Source organism: Calypte anna, chromosome 20, assembly GCF_003957555.1.
Source record: "Calypte anna isolate BGI_N300 chromosome 20, bCalAnn1_v1.p, whole genome shotgun sequence".
NCBI classification, from domain to species: domain Eukaryota; kingdom Metazoa; phylum Chordata; class Aves; order Apodiformes; family Trochilidae; genus Calypte; species Calypte anna.
In genome coordinates this window covers 14,686,885-14,712,604 of record NC_044265.1, presented here as the reverse complement: position 1 = coordinate 14,712,604, position 25,720 = coordinate 14,686,885, and the positions used below count along the sequence as shown (strand labels likewise).

At 56.7% G+C, this 25,720-nt stretch overlaps 2 protein-coding genes across 4 annotated transcripts in view; one reads left to right on the top strand and one right to left on the bottom strand.

The window, feature by feature from the left end:
• Window positions 1-294: 294 nt before the first annotated feature.
• On the bottom strand, window positions 295-2,053 carry LOC103532174 (WAP four-disulfide core domain protein 2). The gene is made up of 4 exons (XM_030463234.1): window positions 1,877-2,053; window positions 1,476-1,610; window positions 567-719; window positions 295-486 (listed from the first exon to the last, which is right to left on the bottom strand). Exons 1-3 carry the CDS (start codon window positions 1,962-1,964, stop codon window positions 568-570), a joined length of 375 nt encoding a protein of 124 aa, XP_030319094.1. The 5' UTR covers window positions 1,965-2,053; the 3' UTR covers window positions 295-486; window position 567.
• A 13,333-nt stretch (window positions 2,054-15,386) lies between these two features.
• CTNNBL1 (catenin beta like 1) overlaps window positions 15,387-25,720 on the top strand; it is a 43,594-nt gene continuing 33,260 nt past the window's right edge. Inside the window, exons 1-5 of one of the 3 annotated variants that reach the window (XM_030463190.1) lie at window positions 15,437-15,452; window positions 15,498-15,604; window positions 21,290-21,478; window positions 23,818-23,924; window positions 24,693-24,832. In XM_030463190.1, the coding sequence (XP_030319050.1) occupies window positions 15,575-15,604; window positions 21,290-21,478; window positions 23,818-23,924; window positions 24,693-24,832 (466 nt within the window). In that variant the 5' untranslated portion in view covers window positions 15,437-15,452; window positions 15,498-15,574. Of the gene's footprint in view, window positions 15,605-21,289; window positions 21,479-23,817; window positions 23,925-24,692; window positions 24,833-25,720 lie in introns of all 3 variants that reach the window. The other 2 variants (XM_030463189.1, XM_030463191.1) reach the window with 2 other exon arrangements.

The window sequence follows — 25,720 nt, the reverse complement described above, 5'->3', positions numbered from 1 at the left end:
CAGCCATGCTGGGAGAGTGTGGGGAAGCAGGGGCTTGGGCCGTGCTGCTGCAATGTCACTCTTGCAGTCCCTCCCCCCTTCCCTGTTCCTGGGCCATTGCGGATCTGCTCCAATGGATGTGGTTGTGCCATGATGGTCACATTGTGAGCACATCTGGGTGAAGGTGGAGGATTTGGTGTGCAGGGGCAGCCTGGTACATGGCCAGACAGCCCACCCAAGCAGCTCCAGTGCTCAGCTGTAGTGGGCAGGATGGGGCTGGGTGCACAGTGGGACAGAGAGGCATCCACGAGCATGGTAGGGAGAGGTTGCTTTATTGGAGAGAGTGTGGGGGCTGTGGTGTACCCCAAGTGGGGGACCCTGGAGGGGAAGCTGAGGCTGAAGGCTCCAGGCTGGAGGGTTAGTGTGGGGCTGGGGGTTGTCTGGGCACGCGGGACTGGTGCTGGGCAGCAGCTTCCCTGTGGTTGGGTGGTCAGGAGGTGGCTGTGCCTGCAAAGGGAACAGAGGGGCTGTCAGTGGGATGGGCACTGTGCTGTGGGGTCTCTAGGGTCGGGGGGTGCCCAGCTGACCTCAGTGGAGGGGTGTCACGCAGGAGACTTTGCCGCAGCCATTTCTGCAGCACTTCTGGCTCCCGGAACAGTTGGAGTCAGTCTTGCACTGGTTGGTGCAGACACCCAGCATGGGGATGCCTGGGCTGACGGGTGGGCAGGTGCCGGGCTTCTCTGCAAAGGTGAAGGGACATGGCCTGAGACCCGCTGGCCTGGCACGAGGAGCAGGGCTGACCCTACAGCTCCCAGAACCATGAACACAACCCTGGCCCCTGGCTGCCACAGAGCAGGGCCCCCCATGCTGGCTGGTGGTCCCTCCACCCCACAGCTTTGGCCGTTGGTGCTTCACAAACCTGACTGGGCCAGGACACAACAGGGACGACATGTGGTCCCCCTGGTCCCTGTGCTGCGGCGTGCATGACTGGCACAGGATGTGCAGCCGCAGCAGCAGCCCACACAGCAGCCTTGGCCCTGTTTGCCCCCACAGCCACCATGGACAGCCTTGGCCATGTCCTTGTAAGCTCAGCTCAGGCCCTGGCAGGGAGGTGTGCCTCCCAGGAAGCCTGTGCCCAGCCGTCCCACTGCCTGCCACCAGCACTGTCCCCTGCTGCAGCACTGGGCCGGCTCAGTCCTCACAGGCGGCGATGGAGGTACCGGAGCCTGGGGTTCACATCCACGTGTTTGCAGCTGGAGATCCCAAATGCTGTGCCTGTCCCCTGGGGCTGCTCTCCAGCAGAACAAGCACACTCCGTGCGCTCAGCTGCGGGGCCGTGTCTGGTGCAGGGCTGGGGGTGCACTGGGCCCGACGGGGCAGCCCCCAGTGACCACGCTGCAGCCAGAGGCACGAGGGGCTACCGGGGCACCGGTGCCCCCAGCCGGGCCGAGCTGCGGGCTTGTGGCAGCGGGGCCGGGAGCAGGAGGGAGCGTTACCGTCGGGCTTCAGGCAGGCCTTGCCGCAGGCCGCCGGGCAGCACTTGAGGGTGCTCTCGCAGTCGCCATCGGACTGGCACCCCACCGTGCAGTTCACTGCTTCCGCGGCGGGGTCCGGGCACACGCCGGCTTTCGCTGCAAGGCAAAGGCGCGGGACATGGGCGGGCGCCGGGGCTACCGGCCCCGCGGCGGGGCGATGGCTGCCGGCCCGGGGTGGGAGATGCTGCCGCCAGCCCCGGGCTGGGTGCCGGGATGCTGCTGAGCCCAATGGTGCCGGGCACCGGCCGGCTCTCGGCACCGGCCCCCACTCCGCAGGCCGCGGGGCTGGAAGGGATGCTGGCGGCCGGCCCGGGGCGTGCCGAACCGTGCTGGGCCGTGCCGAGACGTGCGCTCATACTCACTGGTGACATTCTGGGCGGATGCTGGAGGCAGCTCTGCCCCGAGAGCCAGGAGCCCGGCCAGGAGGAGCATGCTGCGGGCCGTGGGCATGGTGCGGGAGCCGGCGCTGCGCCTGCGGGGCCGCCGGCCGCCCTTTAAGCTCCTCTCCAGGTGGGGCCGGGAGGGCTCGGCCTTCCGGGTGGCTCCCAAGGGCCGGGCAGGGACAAGCTCCCCCTTCGCGCTTGCACAACCCGAGTATCAGGTATCTGCCGCTGCTGGCTGCCGACCAGGGAGGGGGAGCCTGGAGGAGACCGGGCAGCCACGCCGAAAACTTGCCCGGCAGGAAGAGCAGCCAACAGCCACCGGCCATGGCCCCTGCGCTGCACGCAGGACCCCCTCCATGCACCGGACCCCCTCCATGCACCGGACCCTCGACAAGACGCGGGACTGCAGTGGCCTCTCGCAGGCCTTGGCTACCAGAGGGCGTGGGGATGTGGCTGGTGCCGCCAGTGGGGAGCACGGTGGGCATGGGTGTGCTGGGGATGGGGTACGGGCTAAACGCACTCAGATCTCCCTGAGCATGAACAGAGGCCCCGGCCTGGGCTGGTGATGCCCGTGGCTGGGATGAGCTGTCAGCATGGCCAGGGGCTGTGGCTCAGATGCTGCTGCTGCTCGCTCAGCTCCTGCTCCAGCCACTTGTTCTCCTCCAGCATTCTCTCCTTGACTGAAAGGCCCTCCAGGCTGGCTTTGCTCCAGGCAGGCGCCCGCCCTGGGCTCCCCCATGCCTCCCCGGCAGCTCCTGCTGCCCAGCCGTGTCCTCTCCCTGCAGCCCCGCCATCTCGCAGCCCCGGGGATGCTGCTGGGCTGTCCGGCAGTGCCGGTTGATCCGGTGGCTTTGGGGAGCAAGCTGCCAGCGTGCTCCGGCCACATGCCAAGTACTTCAGGGCATGGGGGGAGAGGGGTGACGTGACCCAATGACCCCCGGGCCTGGTAGCTCTCAGGGATACCCATCCCATGGCACATGTGCCGTGCTCTGGCGGGCCCTGGCAGTGTCAAGGCAGGGGTTGTGTGGCCATGCCCAGCTCCCTGCCGTGGCTGCCCTGCGCCCATCAGTGTTTGCTGCTGCCCTGGCTCCTGGCTCCTCCACAGGCATGGTCGGTGATTCCATTCCTCCGGGGTTGCTGACTGAGCAGCCCAGCCCTGTGCCAGGGGACAAAAGGGCCCCTGTGTCTCTGAGGACCCTTTGCTCACAGCTCCTGGTTTTGGCTCTGTGCTTTGGGTCATTTGGCTGCTGTAGTGAGGAGGATCCCTCCATGTGGTGCCGGTGCTGCTTGGCCAGGGGCACCTGCTGGACCCCTCCGCTGGGAGGCAATCCCAGAGCATCCCAGCTCCCTGGGCACGGTCCCATGCTGAGCCTCTCCTGCCTGGTGACCTGCCTATCTCCAGTGACATGACTTCCTCACTGTAAGGGGCTCCAGGGCATCCCCAGCAGTCTGGTGTGGGCCTGGGGTGCATGGGGCTGAGGACACGGTCCCTGCCCCAAGTCACGAGCCCATGTCTGCTCAGCCGGGGTCCGTCTCCAGGTAATTTAACCCCACAGTCAACAATGTGGCACGGAGCTGAGTGGCAGTAAATCAGTAACTGTTTGCCTTTGCCTGTGGTCCCCTCCCCACCAGTGTTTATGCAGGAGCAGGAGCTGGGGCAGGCAGTGCCACACCAGCATCAGCAACTGAGCCTACACCTGGGGACGGGGCACAGACCAAGGGACACAGGGCTTGTCCTGTCCTTGTCCCTGCACCCTCCGGGCTGGGGTGCTCAGTGGCTGGGTGCTGTGGAACTGCCAGGGTTGCTTGGGATGCTCCCACTCCAGCCGCAGTGGGGACAGTGTTTTGGGGAGGGGAGGTGGGTTGGGCTGGTGTTTCCATTCCAGGGCCAGTGCCAGGACTCCCTGAATATGGGTGGCCATGTTGTATCTCGGTGACTCCTGTCCCTGTGCTGGGGCCTGGTTCTCTGGTGGCTGGGGCAGGATGGGGGTGTTAACATGGTCACCACAAGGGTGAGCATCATATGGGTGGTGTGAGCACTGCCTCCTGGAATGGGGGCAAGGGACCCACACTGTTCCTGCCTGGGCTGTGCAGGGACAGAGCCCATCCAGACCCCACAGAAAGTTTCCCAGAGGTGCTGCTGGCGCTGGCAATGCTGTTCCTGCTGCCAGGGTAGGGGCTGCCTCGGTGGCCCATTGTGACTGAGCTGCTGCCCCTCTGCTGGCACTTCCCTGTGAGGGGCATTGCCTGTGCTGGCTCTGCCCTGGTGTGCAGGGTGCCCGCGGTGCTGGTGGTGAGCAGCTGCAGCTTGGAGGCTGTGAGCATGGGTTCCAGAAACTGGGCTGCGTTGGAGCAGCCAGAGAGGGGCAGATGGGAGCCCAGAAACAGTGTCATGGCAGGAGATTAGGAAACTATAGAGGAGGGAGAGAGCTGTGGGGAGCAGCATGGGCATTGATGGGTTTGCCCAAGGTTACACCTTGGCCCCAGCATGCCCAGCTGGTCGTGAGTGGCTGATCCAGCTGAAGCTGGCCCCAGCCAGCAGGAGCAGCTGGAGAGGGACTGAACGTGCTGGTGGCTCCAGCCCATGCAGGTGGCATCACTTTCCCAGAGACAGAAATGGTTTTGCTCCCATTCCCAGTGCATGGTGTTTGGGATCTGCCCTGGCTCTGCCTCCAGGCTGAGGGTGTCTTTGGGGAATGTGGGGGTCTGACTGCACGGCCAAGGGCAGCCGTCCCCATGCCAAGGCATGTCCCAGGGGAGGATCTTGGCTGAGGATGTGGGATCAGTAGCCTGATGGGATCACCGCCTGATCCCAAAAGCTCTTCCCTGAAGCATCCTTGGCAGGCACTGCCTGAACCTGGTCACGCTGGCTGCACCCAAGACCCTGCAGGTGACCGTGGCTCCTTCATGGCAGCAGAGAAGGTGCTGGAGTCACGAATCCCTGCATGGGTGGTCAATGATTAAAAGAGGAGCATTGCAGGGTGAGGCAAGGTGCCTGGGGCAGCTGCGTGGCCTCCTACTGCCAGCACAGAGTGGGGCAAGCAGGGGACAGCAATGGGACACCTTGTCCTCTGGGAGATGTCAGGCCCTGGAAGCTGGAGCTTGGGGTCCCTGTGCTGTGTGCAGGGGCTGGATCATGGGGAGTTACCTGAGCCCTCTGGGGCCCAGCCCCAGCTCCCACTGAGCCTCCTCTGCCAGTACACATGGCACTGACCCCAGCAGCCCCCTCCTCAATGCAACTGGAGCCTCACAGGTTCCTGGTGGTGTCTGGGGTGCCCTGGAGCCAGGGCAGTGCCAGGTTCTGTGCCGCAGTGATCGGTGTTCCTGCTCTTTCCCTGGGTGTCCCCTGGCCCCAGCCAGTCCCTCAGCCTCCCAGAACCAGTGGGATGCAGCCACCCTGTGCCCCCCAGCACTCACCCATGCCCACGGGATCAGCGGTGGCCACACGCAGATGGGCACACAGGGCCAGGATGCCCAGAAGCAGAATGCCAGAGTTCTTCATGGTGCTCGCAGCAGGTGCCAGATGGGCAGCAGGGGTGGAGGGGGTTTATATCGGCGTGGGGCCGGGGAGGGGCTGCCACACACATAACCTTCGGGTGCCGAAACTGGCTGCGTTTCACAGTTGTGCCCGAGGCAGGGACAGCCTCAGGACGTGTTAATGCCTGAGAAATCATTTACCACGGCCCCGTCCCAGCCCCAGCAGCCAGGCTGCAGCCAGGGTGGGGACATCAGCACCTAACTGCACCCTCCCTGGGGGAAAGGGAGGCACGGGCCGGGGTCACCCTCACAGCCACGAGGAGACCAGAGGAATGGGCTGTAACTCTGTAGTTTGGTATAGAGGGGGCAGGGGGTACAATCCAGTGTGACCAGGAGGGTGCAGATGGCACTTTCTTGCTGTTGCAGGACCTGGAGGTGCTGGGAAGCCCCCGGGGCAGGGGCAGAGGGCAGGGGGGTTTCCTCACCGAGCTCAGGGGCTCAGCACTGCAGTGTCCAGCGCTGCCCTGGTGTAACAGGTGATGAGTCGGGTTTATGGGACAGGAACTCGCGGGGACTGAGCAGGACGATGCTCCCCTGGGCGGTGGCCATCCTGCCAGCGTGGCACAGGGTGTGCTGGGGGCTGTCCCCGGCTATGCCCGTCCCGGGGACCTGACTCCTGCCTGTCCCGCTCCCGACCTGGTGCGCGCATCTCCCTGTGTGACAGCTGGCCGTATCCCCGTGGACGAGCCTGTCCCCGAGGGAGCGTGGGAAGCTGGTGCGACGTGTCCCCGTCAGCGCACCCACTGCCCCACGCCGTGCACCCAGCACCGAGCACGGAGCACCATTCCTCCGCGGGGCCGGGCGGTGGATGGGGGGTGGGTGGGGGGGGTGCATCCCCGCTGCTGCCCCGGTTGCAGCCGTGTCCCGGCAGGCGGGTGTTGCGCTGGGGTCAGGGCTGAGGCTGCTGCTCACCTCGCCGTGCACCTGCCTGAGGGTGTCCCAAGGTCATCCCGGCTGCGAGCGGGTGTCATTGTGCTGCCGACGTTACCTCTGCGCGCTCACGCGGGGTTTTACACCTTCAAGGAGGGTTTTTCCTGCTTGGAAATTCCTGTTTGCGTCATCCCAAGCGGCCAAACGCACCTCTTTGCTACAGAAATCTTGGGTATGAGGCACGGAACCGCCAGCCCTGTTTGCGCTGGTGCCGGGGCCTGGGCTGAGGAGCCCTCCGGTGCCCTCGCCTGCAGGGTCTCTGTGCAGGGGCTGCGGGCCCGATCCCGGCGCGGCCGCCGGCAGAGGAGGCTGTTGCTCCGTCGCAGTGTGCAGGGCTCCAGGAGCCCCGATGCTGGTGACAGCCCGGCCTGTGCCCGCCACAGCGGGGACCCTGGGGCAGGGGTTAAAGGGGAGGGGGAAGCAGTGAGGCGGAGGGAGGGAGGGCAGGGTCGGAGCGGGACAGAGATCCCTGGGGCATCACCGGGGAGCTGGAGCAGAACTGGTGGGTCATGCCTACCCGCTCTGGCAGCCCCCGGTACCTCCGGGACGGGGCAGGGGGACAGAGGTGCCTCGGGGGGCGGTGTGTGCTCCGGAGCGGGTTTGCCGGGCACGGTCCCTCCCCAGCTTTGTCGGCAGACGGCGGAATTAGAGCAGGGGAGATGAAAACGTGAAAGGAGCCATTGACCACGCATCCCTGCGGGGGGCAGCCACGGGGGGTGACATCCCGTCCCCATCCTTTGTCGGCAGCTCCCCCTCCTCATTGCCTCATCCCTGCAGCCATGACCATTGCGTGGGCAGCTCGGGCCGGGCCGGGCCACAGTGCGTTGTCCCCCCCCAGTCCCCATCGGGCCGTTCCCCGCCACCGGGAGCTACCGGCACAGAGGCGGCTGCTCCGTAATAGCTCTAATAGCTCCGATCCATAACCGGGGGCCGGGGTGGTGGTGGCAGCCCCCAGCCCGCGGTGCCGGTGGCACGGCCACGCGTGGCGTGCCGGCTGACGGCTCGGGGAAGGCAGGTCCCAAAATGGGGTTTTTATTACAGCCATACATCACCGCGGAGGGCTGATGCGGGCAGACGGCGGTGATCTTTCTTCATGGTTTACAGACAAATGAGGGGAAGGAAAATTGATGTGAACTTTGCTATAGCGAGAGGTCGGGATCCGGTTATGGATGAGGCGGGGGCTGCTGGGGCTGTTAGCCCCAAGCCCCTCCCAGCACTCTTCTCCAGGGTGGATGGATGGGAGCACCGGCAGCACCGTGTCTGGTGTGGCAGCTGTGCTGCTGCTGTGGAGGTCTGGAGAAGGGGAGGGAGATGGCTTCCCTGGCTCCCCAACACCCACAGCTTGGCCCCGAGCAGGCAGCTGCACCCATCCCTGCTCAGAGGGATGCTCGGAGGGGTGTTTGGCTGCTCGGGGGACAGGAGCACGTGGTCAGGGTTATTAATTCCAACAGATATTCATTAGCCCTTCACACACGGTTTGGATGTGTAGCACAAGGCAGCTGTGGTGCTTTCATCACAAAGTTCCCTCCAAACACCACGATCCTGCCCAGTGTAAGATAAGAGCTAATACCCTCAAATAGCGACTATCAGCTTCTCCATAAGGCCCATAAATATTAATAAAATTATAATTAATTCCTTTAAATACATTGCCCAAATGAAGCGTTTCCTCGGAGGCAAACTAGTGGCAGTTTGGGACCCTGTGCACGCCATTAAGGAGATCATAAACTCTCTCTGCCTGCCCCACAACCAACCCTTGCCTGAGAGAGGACAGGACCCACTGCATCCTGGTGCTGTGCCGTGCCGTGCCATGCTGCGTTGTGTTGTGCCAAGCCATGCCGATGTGTGGCTGGTGGTGTCCAGCCGGTGGTGCTCCTGCTTCGGGTGCTTCAGGCTCTGGGGTGGGGAAGGGCGGGTGGGTTTGGGGACTGGAGGCACCGTGTGCTGCCCCACACCGGGAGTGGTGCCCGTTGTGGTGATTTCCAGCTGTGCACAAGGGCTGATCCCACACCCAAGGACCGCGGCAGTAGGATCTTGACAAGCACGGTTTGAAAGTGCCTGGTAGAACACCTCGGAAGGACCTCAGAGTCGCAGAGATAAAAATAAAACAGACATTAGATTCCCAGGCTGCACTCAACACGGAAAAAATGCCCCGCGACCTTAATCAGTTGCAATATTGTTAACAAGCTTTTCCCCAAGTGCACCTGGATTTTCATTCCCAGCAATTAGCATCATAATGAGGAGAGCCTATTTGAGCTGACCGACTGCACCCCCGCAGCACATCCACCCCCGTGGCGCTGGCTGGTGAGCTGTGCTGGGAACTCCTCTGCTCAGGTTGTCCCCGTGCTGTTCTGTGCTCAGCTGGATGCTCCTTCCCCGTGCCAGCTGCCTCCGACCTTCATCCCCAGCTCTGCCACCTCCTCCCGGGGGAGGGAGTGTTGGCTGGGGAGCTCAGGCCACCCCGAGCTGGAGGGGACAAGATGCCTTCAGAGGAGTGCGGTGCTGGTGAGTGCTGTCATGTGGGGGCCGTGCAGGGGCTGTGTGTGTGAGGCTGCACACAGGATGAGCACAGAGGTGCAGGTCTGGCTGTGCTCTGTGTCCTTTCCACGCTCCGGCTGTGCTGGTGCTGGAACAGAGCAAATACCAAACTCATTTACTTGAAGAGAAATTAATACAGTGTGGAGCCCGTAGCACGTGATTTAAGGAGTGAATTTAAAATCTCAACACAAATAGGTGTTTTTATAAGGTCATAAGAAAGATTAAATGCTACAGACAAGCACAGCACTTGCCATTTCCAGCTCTGCCTTTACCATAAATACCTCGGGCTGCTCCCGTGTGCCCGTGCTGCCCGGGGAGGTCAGAGCCTGCTCACCAGGTGCAGTGCTGGGCAGGCAGGGATGTCCCCGGGGAGGGCAGGACATTCCGATTCCATGCCTGTCCTCACACTGGGCCACAGCTCTCCAGTGGCATGTGGGAGCAGCCAGTGATGCTCTTTGGGTGGAGAGGAGGGATGTGGAGCATGGTGCTGGGGGAACCAGCTGGGCAGGTCCCTCCAATGCTGCTGCCAGCTGTGAAGGTGCCCACAGTGTGGGGGGAGATGCACAGTCCAAGTGATGGGGCTGTGCTTGCTGCTGGCCCCCCTCCCTCTGCCCAGCAGGAACCGGGATTGATGGTGAGGGATTTGAAAGGCTCCAAATGCAGAGGTTACACCGCCCAGCCGCCCCCATCCATCACCCCCCTGCTCGTTATAAAGGAAGGCCCTGCATGCCGGGCTGGCTTCACACCTTATCTGAACCCAGCAGCTGTGCCCTAAATCCTGAGTGCTGTGACTGTCTGGAGGAATTCGGCTGCCTGTGCTTAAAATTAGTGTTAGCATCTATCATTTCCCCACACCAAATGGCTTTTGTGTCGGTTCTTGGCAGTGCTCATCTGTCACTGGGGCTCTGGGCTGCCCGGCTCAGTTCCTGCTCCCTTACTGTCACAGGACCCTTCGTTGGCAAAATGTCACCCAAAGGACAAGTGCAGCAGCTTGGTCTCTCCCTTCGGCCCAGCCCGTGGCACTGCTGGTGGTGAGGGTGTTCTGCATCCTCTCTGGCACCGGCTCCACTCCCGGGGGGGTGTCCCCATCCCTCCAGCCCCTCTGCAGCCGGGAAGGTGGCACGGGCACAGCTGGCAAACCCTTCACCAGGCCCGGCATCCTCTCCCATCCCTGGCACGGTGTTTGTCACCTTCTGCAGAGCCTGTCCCGCCTGTGCCTGCTGTCCCTGGCGAGGCTCTGCTGCCAGGCAGGTGCTGGTGGAGCTGTCGGCGTGATGAAGAGCCTCCGGCAGCAATGCAGATAAGGTACAAGCACAGGTCAGGCGGGGCCCGTGTAGCCCATCCATCAGGCGCAGCCGCCGCGGGCGCTCCCGGGTCTGCCCACTGATGAGCGGTATCCGGCCCAAATGGGTTCCGTCCCCCAAGGTTAAACGGATGAGTGAGGTTCAGGCACTGACAGCTCTGCCTGCCCCGAGGAGGCGATGAATGAGCTGAAATAACCAGGGAAAAAAAAGGTTTGTTTGCTGTCAGATGCTTCTTTGGCTGGTACGAGGGCGGTGGCAGCGTGGAGAATGGGTGTGAGGATGGGGGTCTGCTCTGGGCATGGCTGCTGGCACTGTGACAGCCCTGCCCGGTGTCACCATGTCAGGCACCACTGGCAGCAGGTGCTCGGTGTGCCAGGGCCCGTGGGCATTGGGCAGGATGTCCTTGGGCCAGCGTGTCCCCCTCCCACAGTACCCGTGGGCAGCCTGGGAGCGGTGCCATGGCCGGGCAGAGCTGGCACCACAGCCAGACGGGAGCCAGGGCTGCCCTCGGCGTGCCCAGGTCTGTGATGGATCCTGCCCGGGGTACAGGCTGAAGGGGGGTCTGCCCCCCGCTGTGTCCCTGCGGGGCTGTCACTGCCCTCGCTCAATGTCACCCGTGGAGCCTGTCAGCTGAGGAGAGGTTTGCAGCCGATAAGCGATCGGGCTGTCAGCGCCCCGTGCCGCTCGCTCCTGATTTACTGCAGCGTCGCTAACCCAGCACAGATTTTTCTTAATCTAAATTGAAAACTGCTCAAGTAGAAAAATAATTTCATTGCTTCATCTGGAAGGGGGGGAGGGCAAGGAAAGGAAAACTCTGGGCCAGGGCAGGCAGGGACGGGCTGCTCTCATTCCTCCTGCCCCCTGAGCTCTGGTGCTTTGAGCATCACCGCCCTGGTGCTCCCTGTGCCGGGGTGCTCCGTGGCAGAGCCCGGTGAGGTGGCTCTCTTGGGTGGGCAGGTGCCTCCAGCCCCACCAAGGAGGTTTTGGAGGGATCCCTGCTGGTGTGCAATCCAGCCAGCAAAGCCACTCACCTGGAGCCTCGTGGATGTGCTGACATGGTGGGGCCATGGAGGCTGCTGGGGACCCCCAGTCAGCCTCCTGCTAAGGAAGAAACTGTGCCAGCAGCTCTGGTGGTTGGGGACATTCTGCATGGCAGTGTCACGGGTGTGTTGGAGCAGCCACCACCCTCACCACGCAGCACAGGAGGCCCTGGCAGAGCCTGCTTTTAAAGGAAAAAAAAAAAGTCTCAAAATCTGGGGTCCCCCCAGCACCTCTGTCTCTGGGTGTTTAAATAGTGGGTGAGATGTGGGCTGGCAGATGTGTGCCTGGTGGTGGCAACACCCCAGCCCTGATTGACCCCAATTTGGAGGGGCTGGGAATGGGGGTTGGCTGTAGGGGTCTCAGAGTGTGTTTGTACTGGTGTGGTGGCACTGAGCAAGGCATGGCTCTGGGGTGGCCCCAGCCCCTCTGGGTGCCTGCAGGGCCCTGGTGCTGGTGGACACTGGTCCAGGTGGGGATGTGCTGCCTTGCAGAGATGTTGGTAATTTGGAGTGCAAGCGAATTCTGGGAGCATTTGCTGAGCTGGATAATAACGTGCCCAGTGAGCTGCATCCCGAGCACACAGCCAAATTAAAGAAATTTTTTTCCCCTTTAATTTAAAAGTCACCATTGGGAAATCTCTGTCGGCCTCAGCAGTTATTTCCCCTCAGGCCACCTTCCTGGAAAATCCTTAATTTTGATTGTCACACTTTGTGGAGTTTAACTTGTGGAAGCAGAGCCATAAATAAGGTGCTACTTCAGCACCACAGCTCCAGCTGTGCTGGGACTGAGTGGCAGTGGGATGAGGAGGCAGCAGCCTGGACACAGCCCAGACCATGACCACGCTGCTGGACACCAGCTGCCCCCTCTCCCCCTGCTCACCCCAGCCCCTCACAGCCTGGTTTCACAGGTCAGATCCCTTTCATTACCTGGTCCCAGCCCGCCTGCCAAATGAATGGTCAGGTTCATTAATCTCATTAACCTGCACAGCACACCTGGCTGCTCCTGCTACCCCCCTGTGCTCACTGAGCCCCCTGCCCCAGGACCTCAGCCAGGACTCACCACGGTGATGAGGCTGTGACCAGGCTGGGGCTGGGGGCAGCTCTTGGGGGTGCCCCAGTGGCTCCAGCTTGGTGAAACCAGTGTGGGACCCTGGGTTGGAGCCTCCCCTCCCTGCCGGGCCTGGGGAGGGGGTGTCTGGCAGCACATTGGTAATCCAGGCAGAGGGAAGGACACCGGGTCCTCTCAGTGCAGCAGTGCCAGGTGAGCTTGGGGAAGGTTACAGTCCATCTGCATTTTATCCTTCAGTAATTTCAACACTTATGGGTGCAGTTAAGAGGTGAGCCTGGTGTTAGGAAGCTCCCAGACGTGCATGCTAACAGATTCCTGTGTGTTCCCCTCCCGGGCTGTCAGACCCAGCCTGACCATGCTGCAGCAGTGCCTGTGGGGTTCCACTGGCTGCAGTAATGGGCCTCGACTGCATTAAATGATCGTTCTGTAACTTGTCTGTCAGCCCAGCCCTCCCCAAGCAGTCCAGGTGGTGGGTTTGGGGATGGATGCTGCGATGGGTGCAGGTGGTGGGGCTGGGGGCTCTTCCCCTCCTCCCTCCTCCTCAGGGAACAGCCTCCTGCTCCTTTAAACCTCATCCTCATTTAATGGGAGGATTCTGAGCCCCGGCTCATGGTTTCTGCAGCAATTGGGTCTGAGGTTTCTCTCTCCCCTCCGTTACCCACTCTGATGAACTCCACTGCACCCGTCAGCTCCTCTTGGGTGCTGCGGGGAGCGCTGTGAGAACGCGTGAGCTTCATCCACACCCCGGGATGGAGGGAGGGGGCTGGGGCTGGGGGGGCCCCGAGGCCGGGGTGTGGGTGCTGCCGGGGACAGGGAGCAGCCCTGTCGCCCCCCTTGCCGCCCCCCTGTCGCCCCCCTGCCACCCCCAGGGCCCTTCCTGGTGCAGCTTTTCCGCTTGGCAAACGCTCATTTGACATTCCAGCTATAACTTGTTCCTTTTTTTTTTTTCCTCCTCGTTTTAATAAACCCGAAAGCATCCGGCAACACCGCTGCACCCGAGGAAGAGCCAGATCTGACATAATTAAAAAGTGGCTTCAATCGGGCTGTTTTCCTAATGGTTTGTCATATCAGCCCACACCGCCCCGCACCCCCCGTGCTCCCAACCCCCTGAGGCATCATTTACATTTCTTAATAACCCCTCATTAATATTCATGAGGCGGGGAGGGTAATGACGGCTGACTGCACACCACTAATTCAATTTCGGCGAGCCTCGGTGTGTTTAGTTAATCACCGGGGGACCGGGGTTACTCAGTACAATTATTTATTCGGAATTAGATCTCGAGGCATCTGGATTGGAACCTGAACTCGGAATAAAACCAAACGGGGGTTCTCCCCCTCGCTGCCCTCTGCGGGGCTCCGGCTGCCCCTTTGTGCCGGGCAGGGGTGCGGGTCGGGGTCAGGGCTGCTCGGGACACTCCTGGGGTGTCCCCGGGGGGCAGGGGAAGGTGCTGGAGGTTTCTGTCCCTTTGTCTAAGGAGGAAAAGCTCCCGGCGCCCCGTGCTGCCTTCACGTTTCTCTTCTCCAGTTTGAAGATCACCGAATATTCGGTGTGTCTGCGGAGGGACGGTGCCAGCAGCCCCCGGGGGTCCCAGCACCGCTCGGCACCTCCTGGAGGGGGGGGTGCAGGAGGGGCCTGAGTGAGGAACAACGGGAACTGGGGGAGAAAACCTGGGGCAGAGGGGCAGCAGGGGAGGAGGGAAGGGGGGGAGAGGCCCTGAGCAGGAGGTGTGGAGGGCTGGGGATGGTCAGGCCCTGAGCCACATCTGGTGTGTGCCGGCACCCCCGAGGGCCAGGGCCAGTACCAGTACCCAGTGCCAGTATCCAGTGCCAGGGCCGGTGCCAGTACCCAGTGCAGTGCTGGTCAGGGCTGGGCAGCTCCCAGTGCAGCCAGGGGGTCCCGGGGGCACCCAATGTTCTCCTCCTCCTCAACACGCAGATTTGTGGAGTTCATTTTGTCACCACTGGAATTTCCTGTGTTTTATTGAGACAACGGGGGATGTGAGGGGCTTCTGGAAAGCATTATATATATTTTTAATTTTGTGAGTGTTCCCAGCCCACACTCCTGCTGAGGTAAGTGTAACAGCTGCCATCATTATGCTGTGAAAAACTACCCCAGCCCTGAGCTGTTCTTCAAAGCACCACTGAAATAAATCCTCTCAGCTTTTGGCCAAGCTGACTCCCTTCTAATTATTCATATTTGTTAAACTGAAAAACGTCTGTCTGTCTGTCTGTCTGTGGCTCTGCCTCTTGCTGAGTTCCAGAGCTGTTTGTCAGGAGCTCAGCAAGCAGCGGGGCCACCACGTCCCCCCCTGCACCCCGTGCTGGTCCCTGTGCTGCCCCAGGTGACAGCGGGAGTGACACGGGCAGGGACAGAGCTGCTCAGGATGGCGGCAGCAGCTCCAGATACAGCTCAGCCCCTCAGCCCCTCAGCTTCGCAGCTCCAGGGAGACCTCTCCAAAGACACCAGTGACTGCTGGTGCCCCCGCTCTGCTCCGGGACGTGTCCCCCCCACGGGGATGGCGGCACCGGGCACCCACACAGCTCCCCCGGGCACCGAGAGGCACCGAGGGGCACTGAGGGGCCTCTGTCCCGCAGCAGGAGCACACCGGGCGGCTCTGCCCCGGTTCTGCTCTGCCCGGTTCTGCTCTGCCCGGTTCCGCCCTGTCCCGGTTCCGCTCTCTCGGGTGTGTCCCCTCCCGGAGGTCTCTCCGCCCAGGCTGCCGCTGCAGGCCTGGCTGCCCTGGGGGGGCAGGAGGCCTCGGGGCCGGGACGGGGACCCCGCAGGGCCCATCCCCAGGACCCCCCCGGCCGCTGCCCCGTCCCGGGGGTGTGGGGCGGCTCCGGGACCCCCCGGCCTACGGCGGGAGCTGACCCCTGACCCCTGCCCTCTGCCCTTTACCCTCTGCCCCCTGCCCTCTGCCGGCGCTGCTTTCCGGCAGTGTGGCGCTGCCCGGCGCTGCTTTCCGGCAGTGTGGCGCTGCCCGGCGCTGCTTTCCGGCAGTGTGGCACTTTCCGGCGCTGCTTTCCGGCAGTGTGGCGTCTGGCGCCACACCGGCGCTCCGTGCTTTACGGCAGGTCGCCGCGCGGCCCCGGTGTGTGGCGGCGGCGGCGGCAGTGGCAGTCAGTCGGTCAGTCAGTCGGTCAGTCGGTCGGTCAGTCAGTCGGTCAGTCGGTCAGTCGGTCAGTCAGTCGGTCAGTCAGTCGGTCAGTCCGTCAGTCCGTCAGTCCGTCTGTCTCCCGGTGTCGGGGCCCGCTCGGTGCCATGGACGTGGGGGAACTGCTCAGTTACCAGGTGAGCGGCCCCGTTATGGGGCTCCGAGCGGGCCTGGGCCGGACCCCGCGCCGGTGGGAGCATTCCCTGCCCTGCCCTCTCGCCGAGGATCTCCCGGTTCTGCCCCTCGGGGGAGCGGTGCTGGGTGGAAGCGGTACCGGGGTTTCCGTGCTCACGGTCCCGGTGCTGCCCTCGGGCCGTGTCCCGTGGCTGCCGTTCTCCTTCATTTCTCTTGCTCTGTTTGGGGGTTTCGTTCGTTTGTTTCCCCCCCTGTCCGGTGACAGAACCCGGTTAATACTCTGTCTCCGGTTACCGTGCTGCACTTTTCCATCCTTCCCCTCGCCCCCCCGCTCCGTGCCCGCCGCTCCCTGGCGATGGTTCCGGTTCCTGGTCGGGCACCGGTGGTGTCCGTGCTGTGCTTTCCAGAGGAGCTGCAGCAGTGCCCGAGCCGGGGTCACGGAGCTGCCGGGTGCCCGGGGCAAGGAGGGGAAGGTCCCATCTCCTTACCGGGGTGCGTGGGGAGCAGTCTCCCCTGGAGAATCTGCTGGAATCCTCCAGGATTCAGCTCCGGGCTGCAGCCCACGGCGTGTTTCTGTCTCTCACATCCTTCCTCCTCAGGTGTTTCAGCCCTGCCCTCCTCACATCCACTCAGCCTGGGCACTGCTCTACCTGCAGGTTTTTTGCTGATGTTTCACTATGAAATCAGAGCAATCACTTCTCATGTTCCTGTGAGTCCTGGCTGTCTCCACCCCAGCTCTGGTTACCTATATGATCCTTTACTTGTTCTGTGGTGCAATTTACACCTCAGGTGCAGGGGGTAAACCTGGGCTGAACTTCTGGTTTCTTTGATTTATTATTATTATTATTATTATTATTTAAGCCAGGCTCTGTTTTGGGTTTTTGTTTGCTGTGTTTTTCTCTTGTTCTGAAGCTGTGAGGCCCACAGGAGGGAAGTGTGTGTCTGCTTTACTTGGATCACCCTGATTTCTGCACAGGTTTCCCCTGGATGAGCTTTAGGTCCTGCCAGGAGGCTGGAGGGAGACAAATGCAGCTTAGCTGCTGGGTATTAACATTTTAATTTATTTTCTTGCTGCTGAAATTATTCTTGGCTGCAAGACAAAATATTCTGCAGCTTTCAACCAACTACTGGAGCTGTCCCTGAAGGTTTTGTCCTGGTTCTGTGCTCTGCTGAGCTCTCACCTGAGCACAGGTTCCTCTGCTGGGGGATGGGAGCAATGTGGGGTCTGTGGGTCCAGAGCTCCAGCATGGGGTAAAACAGTGGAAGGAGCAGAGGAGCAGAAGGCAGATTCCTGCTGTCTGGGCACTTCTGGCTGAAAGGTGGAAACACAAATTGGGAGCAGTGGGTTTGCTGCTCCTGCCCTGGTCAGGGTCTGCCACAGCTCACAGGCAGAGCAGGACCCTCTGTCACTCTGAGATGAGGATGTTCTTGTCCACGGGGTGTGTAAAGCTCAGAGTTTGGCTTCTGCTGTGCCTGTGCCAGGGGTGTGGGGTGTGTGGGGTGAGCATTGCTCCTGGTTCCTCTCTGCCAGGGGTCTGTGGGTGCTGGGCTGAGGAGGGGGTGGCTCAGGGGGTGGCTCAGGGCCCCTCAGCCCCCCAGCTCTCAGGTGGGTGGGTGGGCAGGGGGATGGGTGGGGTGGCTGTGCCTCTGATGAGGAATTTTAATCTCCTCCTGCAAATGAGTCAGTCTCCTCAGCTCCCCGCAGCACAACCCAAAATCATTGCTTTTCTCTTAGGTTTGTTTTGCATTTGTCTCCTCTAAATGCCTCAGCTGTGCCCTTGCTTAATCAAGAAGATGTTTTCCCTTGGTGCCAAGCTTGGCGTGGAAGATTTTGGGCACTGTGCCACCAGTTCAGCACCAAGTGTCTGTTGCAGCGGGGAAAAGAATCTCTTGCAACAAAAAATACAATTACACAGCACCTGGCAGTTTATACAAAGCTCAGGAATCCATAAACTTTATGTGTCGCTGCAAAACTGTTGCAGATGGTCTGAACTGATGATTAAATACCACTGCTGTTCTGCCCAGAAAGACTGTGCCCAGACCCTGGTGTCTGGCCTCCAATCACAGGGGGCAGTCAAGGGGGCAGAGCCCATTCCAGCTTCTCAGAGACTTTTCAGGTGTCCTGGGAAGGAATGTGGGGGATGATTTTGTTTCTCATGGAGTGCAGGTTTCACTGCTGTGAGTGATCATTACAAACTGCTGGTGTGTAAGTGGGATATGAGCAGCATCCAACACCAGAAGCAGCAGCAGCAGACAGTGGGAGGAGGCCCCTGGGAGCCCCAGAGCAGCTCCCTGTGCTGGCACACTGACAGGAGTGGAGTGAACCTGCAGTACAAATGGTGGAAACAAAATCAACAAGTGGGTGAAGATACCTCTGGAGATTTGGGGCTCTCTGCCAGGGGCCCTGCAGTGACAGCTGTCACATCCCTCCCTGCAGCAGCTCCTCGGGGCAGCTGCATCACTTCACAAGTTTTATTTCAGGTTTTATTAACAAATAATTTCTGGGCTTCACAGTAACGAGGTTACTGACACAGCAGATGTCTTAATAATATGAAACTCCATCCCTGAGACTTCCCTAAGCCTTCCTGATGTTTGGAGAAGGCTGGGAGCAGTCAGGGGCCTGGACAAGGTGTTTCAGGTCCTGTGGGTTGCTTCCTCTTGGCATTGATGTGCAGTGTCTGTGTGGAGGGGGCCAGGCAGTCCTGGGCAGATCACTGTGGGGTGATTGAGGGGGGTTTGGGGAGAGAACTGCTGCTCCTGCTGCCCTGAGCCTGGCCCTGTGCTTGTGTCCCTCAACATGGGGACCCCTCTCTGCCCCTCTGGCTCCAGGTTTGCCATCCAAGCTGTGAACCCAGTGGGAACATCCCAAGAAAGTGCAGCTGAAGGCTGGAAGAGAAAAAGGAAGATAATTCTCCCTTTGCCAGTCACCAGCTTTTGTTTACTGTGTTTTATAAATGTCAGCTTTTTAAAAGCCTTTGTATTCATTGTTCTTTGTGTGGTGATATCAGTGTTAGATTTAAATGAAATGTCTTTTGAATAAATTACTGTGAATTACTGCACTCAACAGGAACAAAATTAAGCTTAACTAGCAAAACAATTTAAAAATGCTTTTCTTGTGCTTTTTCTAATGAATTCCATCATCTTGCCAAATGCACCTTAGCACAACTGAGTAAAAAGCCCCACGTTTTATTTATCAAATTATTAACTTTCCTTTTCCTACCAGAAAGCCAACACTTGTGTAGATAGGTGTGAAGCTATGAGATGATTTGTGTGTTTGGACACAACCTGTGTGTGCTGAGCAGAAGGAACCATTCTCAGTGCAGCACGGGTGGTGCTGGATCCCTGCAGGAAACACAGACACAGCCCCCAGAGGGGCCTCAGCAGAGGCTGCTGGTTGCCTCCAGTCAGCTGGCCATGCCTGTGCACCTCCTGTGGGGAGGAACCACCCTGGGGTTGGTAGTGCTAATAGTGCTGGCTGGAAAACTGCAACGTTCTGTGGAAGGTTTTTGCATAACATCAATAATGAAAGGAAAACCCTTAATGCCTGCTTAATAGTGTTTGCTGGGAATTCAATTACTGTCTAGTGCCAGTCTGTTGGCAGCATTAATAATTGCATGCTGGGCCCTGCCCTAATTTATCATAATGATTTGTTATGTGTTACAGAACCCACCCCCCAACAATGCATCAATGCAAAGAAGGATCAAATGGTTGGGATTGAAACAGGGTGTAAATTCTGATGCTAAGGATTGTGTGCTCAGAGGAAACGGGGTTGGATTTGTGATGGAGTTTTAGTTCAGGCTTTGTTCTGGTGATGTGTCCCCTTCCCAGGTGCTTTGCTTTGCATCTGTCAAAGCCCCACTCCCCAGGTCTCTCCTCAAGTCTCATCCAGGGCTTGGTGCCATTTGTCATGATTAGAAATGAGGTGAGGAATGACATTCTGGGGTCCTTCTGCCCTAATTTGGGAGCATCTGAGGCAGCTCTTGCAGGGCCCTCAGGAATTCCTGTGTCACTGATTTCTCTGTTTTTCTGATTTCAGTTTGCCAGAAGTGTTCTAGGATGGGTTGGGTATAATTGAGGAGTGAGTGGAAGGACAGAGGAAGGACAGACCTTGACAAACCTGTCCACATTTTTTCCATAGATGGTGTCATGTAGAAGAACAACTTTTTTCTTCTTCTTTATTGAGTTGCTGATTACTTGGGGAGGATTTGAATTACTGACTCTTGACAGTGACACACTTGTTTCCAAATGGATCCATGTAAAATAATACTTTAATGCACCTAACAGTAATAAAAATCTTCTTTTTTAAAAAAACAAAAAAACCCAAGAAAAAACACAACACCAACAACTGGGGAAAAACCCAACCACCAAAGCACAAAGCCCTCCAAGCAAATAAATTTCTAATTTCAATGAATCTCTGGGTGTGCTTCCCCTTCACTGGATTATGAGCCCAGTAACTGCTTTAAAAGTGCCTGGGAGCACTTCAGAGGGGTTTTAGGTCAGGATGTACCCGTGCTAATGGAAGCAGCAGTGAAGATGTAGGGATACAGAAGGCAGAAGACTGAGTTGGAATGGGGGTAGCTGTGGGTGAGCAGCAGAGCTTTGATTTGTGCTAATGTGTTGTCTGGGAAACTTGATTCTGCATCTTCCTCCAAGAGGTGACCACAGGGCAACCCTGACAACAACCTGATCCTGGTCACTGCTTCTCATTATGGTTAATGCTGAAGAGCTTTTGGGGGTCTTCATTCCGTTTGTTGGGTTGTTTTCTTTCTACATCTCTCTGGAAGCTTCTTTTCCTTGGGAGCAGAGCTGCTGTTTGCTTGCTTCTCCTTTCTACTGGAGTAAAGAGATGGGGTTCCTGAATGGGCTGGACAAGTGTTACTGCTATGGGGCTACAAAAGCATCTGACAGGCAACTTGGGCAGTGAAGTAAGGAAAAGTATTTGTGTTTTTGTTTCTTTTGTTTTAGCACACAGGCTTCTCTCAAATAGCAGAGAATTAAGCTTTGTTTTCCTGTAGTTACAGAGCATGGAGTGCTCCTGTTCCAGCTTGGTTGTCCTTCAGAAAAACGTACAAGACCAAACTTTATATCCTTGTAGCTGTGGAAGGGAGAGAGTTTTCCCTTATATTGCAAATGCTTTCATCTGTCTTGGCCTAAATCAAAACAGAGTGCTGGGGTTAGTGGGCTTTTTTTGGGGAAAGCCAAGGTGAATTAGGATGCTCACAAGAATTCAGTACAATCTTATACACCTGGGGGGTAAAACCTTTCTCCTCCTCTGCTGCCTGCCCGAGCCCCTGGGTCTGTGCCTCGTGGGGCTGTGTCAGGCAGCTCTGGAGGGTGGGAGCAGTGCAGCCTCTGGGCACTTCCCTCTGGACACTGCTTCTCTCTGAAATCACAGTCTCTGCTGCCTCTGGATGTATTTTCCCATGAATTTGTGTTCATAGATCAAACAAGGTAGGATGTTGACACAGCTCTTGGCAGAGCCATTCATCTACTCATTTGATGTTCCACTTCACTGAATTAATTTCCTTTCCATTTTTATTTCTTTCTCAGAGCTGTTAAGTGTTGTGTAAGCAAATGTTTTAAAACAACTTGTAAGAATTTCCTCACTGTGTCTTAAAATACCAGCATTCCAGTTTGCAAAGGTCACAGAAGACTCATTCTTATTCCCCTTCTTTCTCTGACTTCAGCCTAACAGAGGGACAAAAAGACCCCGGGATGAGGAGGAAGAGGAGATCAAAGCCCGTCGGAAGCAAGCGAGTGCCCGGGAGCACGGACGTCACCGGGAGGAGGAGCCCCCTGTGCTGGAGGAGACTGATGATGAGAAGAAGAAACTTCTTCAGATAATGGAGAGGGATGGAGAGGAGGAAGAGGAAGAAGTAAATCACTAGTGTCCTGTGGGGAAGGGGAGGCTGTGGGAGATGAGCAAACACTGGATCCCTTCTCTGTGTTTCCGTTCCTCACCATGCCAGGGATCAGACTCAGTCAGGGATCAGACCCACTGGTGGATTTCACACTCCTCACTTAGCTCTAGGCTGTGGTTTTACTCCCCTGCCCTGCAGGGTGTTCATTAATTTCAAACCAGGCTTCTCAGAGATATGCTCTGAAGCTTTAAAGAGGCTGGGGAAGGGAAATCTCTGGTTTAGGCTGTGAATACCCAAGCCACCTTTTAGAATGTACTTTTTAAGAAACAGTTGCCATGCTCTAGCTGGTTTCCTAGCTCTATTGTTCTCATCAGTACCCCCAGCCATGCAGCTTCTCCCCCTCTCCCCCTTGCTGTAGCTCTGCAGGAAATAAGCAAGTGTTCTTCTGTACAGGGAAGGTCTTGGGTCACAGGAGGGGGGTAGCAGCTGTCAGGGGTAAATGATTTCAAGGCTTGGAGACAGAAATCCAATGCAGCATTGGCCTTTCTGCCAAGAGCCAGGGAAAAGATCACTTTATAAATGTGACACATGGATTGGTATAAATCTAGGAGATATTTGCTTCCTGCTGCCTGTGTCCTGCTTGATAAAAAAACAAGTGATGTTCACCACTGCAGGATCATGTAGGTTTGTAAAATATCATTGTCCTTTGTGTACACCATTGCTAGCACTTGTCTCTGAAAATCTCTCTGGGTTTTTGATGTTGAGCTATTGCCATTACAGTTGTTGCTGACAGCAGAGAAGGAGAGTGCAGGATTTCTGTAGGATTTGAGCTCCACTGAAGATGAATGTGCATAGCCAGAAGTCCTCTTGACTGACCAGAATATTGTAGTGCTCAAGTCCTGCATCTTTGTCAAGTGGAGTTCTCCCATCCAGACATTTTAAGGGCTGGAATTTAAAACCAGAATATCTTGTTTGTTATCTTGGAATGCAGTTAATGTAAGAGCCATCAAAATAGACTTTGCACTGGTACCTTTGATGGAAGGAGCTAATCTGTAGGGTGCTGTAATGCTGAATGCAAATTAATTACCAGATACAGAGCAGATCCTGATGGGGGTACTCTGGTGATACGTGTCAGAGAAAGTGAAGAATCAAGTGAGGGGGAAGCAGTGTTAGCATGTGTGACACTGTCTGTGTGGACTGAGATCCCATTGCAAGAGGAATCTGGTGTGGGCACTGTGGTATTGATTATCTGAACAGGGATGTGGGAGGGGAGGGGCTGAGACACGTTGGGCTTGAGAATGCAGAAAATCCAATAATAGTAGAAGATGAACTGCTGTTGTTACTGTAATGGAGTTTGCTGAAGAAATTGCTGATTTCTGTCTCATACAAGATTGCTGGTTAGAGCCAGCAGCTGAGCAGAGAATCCTCAAGACTAGACACAACTCTGGAGCAGGAGCTGGGACACAAAACCTGGCTTAAGATGTGAAGAGATCTGGTTTGTTTTTCCTTTTGAGAACTTCCCTTTAATAGTGATTGTAACATAGTCAGATAGAGGATAGGGAAGAGGTTATGCAAGAAAATCCATATCATCAATGTTTTATTAAAAGAAGTGCATTAAAATCAGGAAAAAAGGAAAATAAGGGTTGAGTTTGTAGGTGTCAGGGAGGTATCTGAAAGTTCACTGCTGCTGCACAGTAAATGTGGGATGCCAACAGAGAAACACCTTAGAATTTCAGACATAAGAAGAGAATACTAGAGTAAAATATTGATTTTTTTTCTTCTTTAGAAAGAGACTTTAAAATAGAACTGAAAGCTTATCCAAGTGAGCAAAATTGGAAAGAACATAAACTCAGGGAAGTTAAATGTAGACCTACAAAAAGAAATAGCACAGTGGGTACTGGAAAGAAATTATCCATGGGTGTAAGCTGCTAATGCAGATTTAATCCATCAGAAGCAAGAAGCCTCAGGATGCCCTGGTGATGCCAGGTAAGAACAGGTGAAAAGGGGCAGCTCAAGGAAGATGAGCCACTGCAAAATGGTTTGGGTTTTCTCCATGGGTTCTGGGCTTTCAGGAAGTTCAGGGAAGTTCTGGTTCTCTTCCCACAACCTTCCCACTAGTGAACCCCTGGTTTATAAGAACCTGGCATAGAAGGCTTTGCCTGGGGGAGGTGGCTCAGGTCAGAGCTGGGGTAGATCAGTAAGTGGGGAGCTGTGGTGTGTGGGGGCTGCAGCAGGACCCCTGGGGGGGTCTGGGCCCCAGCACCCTGCTGGGATCACACTCCTGTGTTTGGCTGGGTAATTGTTCAGCCACCCCAATGCTGAGCTCTGTTCTCTGCCCTTTCTGATCTGGGTAGGAGGAGCCTTTGGATGAAAGTTCAGTGAAGAAGATGATCCTCACCTTTGAGAAGAGATCCTACAAGAACCAGGAGCTGCGGATCAAGTTTCCTGACAATCCAGAGAAGTAAGATTATGCCTGACTCCTCCCTGTTACCCTGTTTTCCTTTTCTTTTGGGTTTCAGCCTTAAATCTATTTCTTGACCATACAAATGTTACGTGTAAGGCTTCTGTAACAGCAGTTATTGTCATGTAGTTCTTCTATATTGTGTTTGAAACTTTGTTAATTAGAAATGGCATTGTTGAGACTGGTGGTGGCCAGGATGTGACTGGCAGCATGAAGAGAATAATTAGCACTGAAGGGAAAACTTCTAATTTATTAAATTCTCTCCTTTTTAATATGATAGATTGTGATACTTCAGTAATAAAATTTGAGTTTATGCTCATTTTATTTTGGGAGCACACAAATCAAATGAGGTTTTAGTAGTATCTAAGGAAGTGGCTTGGCTCTTAAAACTGGGGGCTAAGGAGCTTTCTCAGCATCAGTTCTTTTGGCAGGGAGCCACGTGGCCACCAGCCACCCTGCAAGTCTCTGTTTGCACTGTTCTGAGCAGCAACCCTCACACTGTGTGGTAGGAAGGGATGCTGTGTACTCTGCAGTGGTACAGTGGGAAGGCACGGGGCAGGCTGAGGCTCAGGCTGCCTCTGGCACTGGTGTATTTTGGCTCTGGGAGTTCTGGAGTTTGGCATGACCACAAGGCTCAGAAGTGCCACTTGCAGCTGGGGTGATGTCTTCCCTGGCATCTCCTGGAAGGTGGTGGTCTTGTTTTTCAAAAGGACTGTGTCCACTGAGCATTGTCCATTTGACTTATTCACCATTTCTGTCTTGCCTCAGGTTCATGGAATCTGAACTGGATCTAAATGACATCATTCAGGAAATGCATGTGATAGCAACGATGCCAGACCTCTATCACCTGCTGGTGGAGCTGAATGCTGTGCAGTCTCTCCTTGGGCTGCTGGGACATGACAACACAGATATCCTTCTGTTGGTAAAGCAGCCCTGGTGTGAGAGGCTTTCCACAGACTTTTCTGTAATCTCTTACATCCTCTTTTCACAGCCTCCTGTATCTTTTTTTCTCTTCTTTCCCACTACACTGAATTTATGTCTGTTATTTGTTGTTTTTTTTTCCAAGTGAAAACCTTCTCTGTTCAAGTAATATTGATTCTGATTTTTTTTTCACTGCTCTTATTTTCCATTCTTGTTTTATGATCCTTTCATCTAGGTTTGAGTGGCTGCAGTAGAGTGTGAACAGATAAACAATACAGGAAAAGCTGAAGTGTGGGCTTAGCTGTGTATATGGCCTTGAACTGTGTGCAGACTCTGTCTGGAATAGTCCCCAGTAGAAATAAAGCAAATTCCCCCTTTTTCTGAGAGCTCAGCTGTCACACATTCAGCTCTTTGCCATGGACCTGCTCATTGCTGTTTATACCTGTCCCTCAGTGTGCTCAAGGCTTCAGGTTTTGGCTGTCCCCTCTGATTCCATCAATATCCAGAGCTGTGGTGAGAGCTGATCCCTGCAGAGAGCAGCCAGCACAGCCTTCCTGATCCGTGATTCCTGATGGGAATGACTCTCAGGTAGATGTTTGCTAACACTGTATTGTTGTGCACTGGGAAGCACTTACTGTGCATTAACACTACTGTGGCTACCACACTTTCATTACTTTTTTTTTTGCCAGGCACCACAGATTTATTTTTTTGTGTGTGTGTGTGGTATTAAAGCTTATCCTGAATTTCTCATTCATGAGGAAAATGCAGAGTCTGGGGATTTTGGCTGGGATAGCAGAGCTGAGGCATGGCTGGAGTGCAGAGGAGTACATCTTGCTTTGTCCTTTCAGCCATGAAGGGCTGTGTCCTGGGGTCAC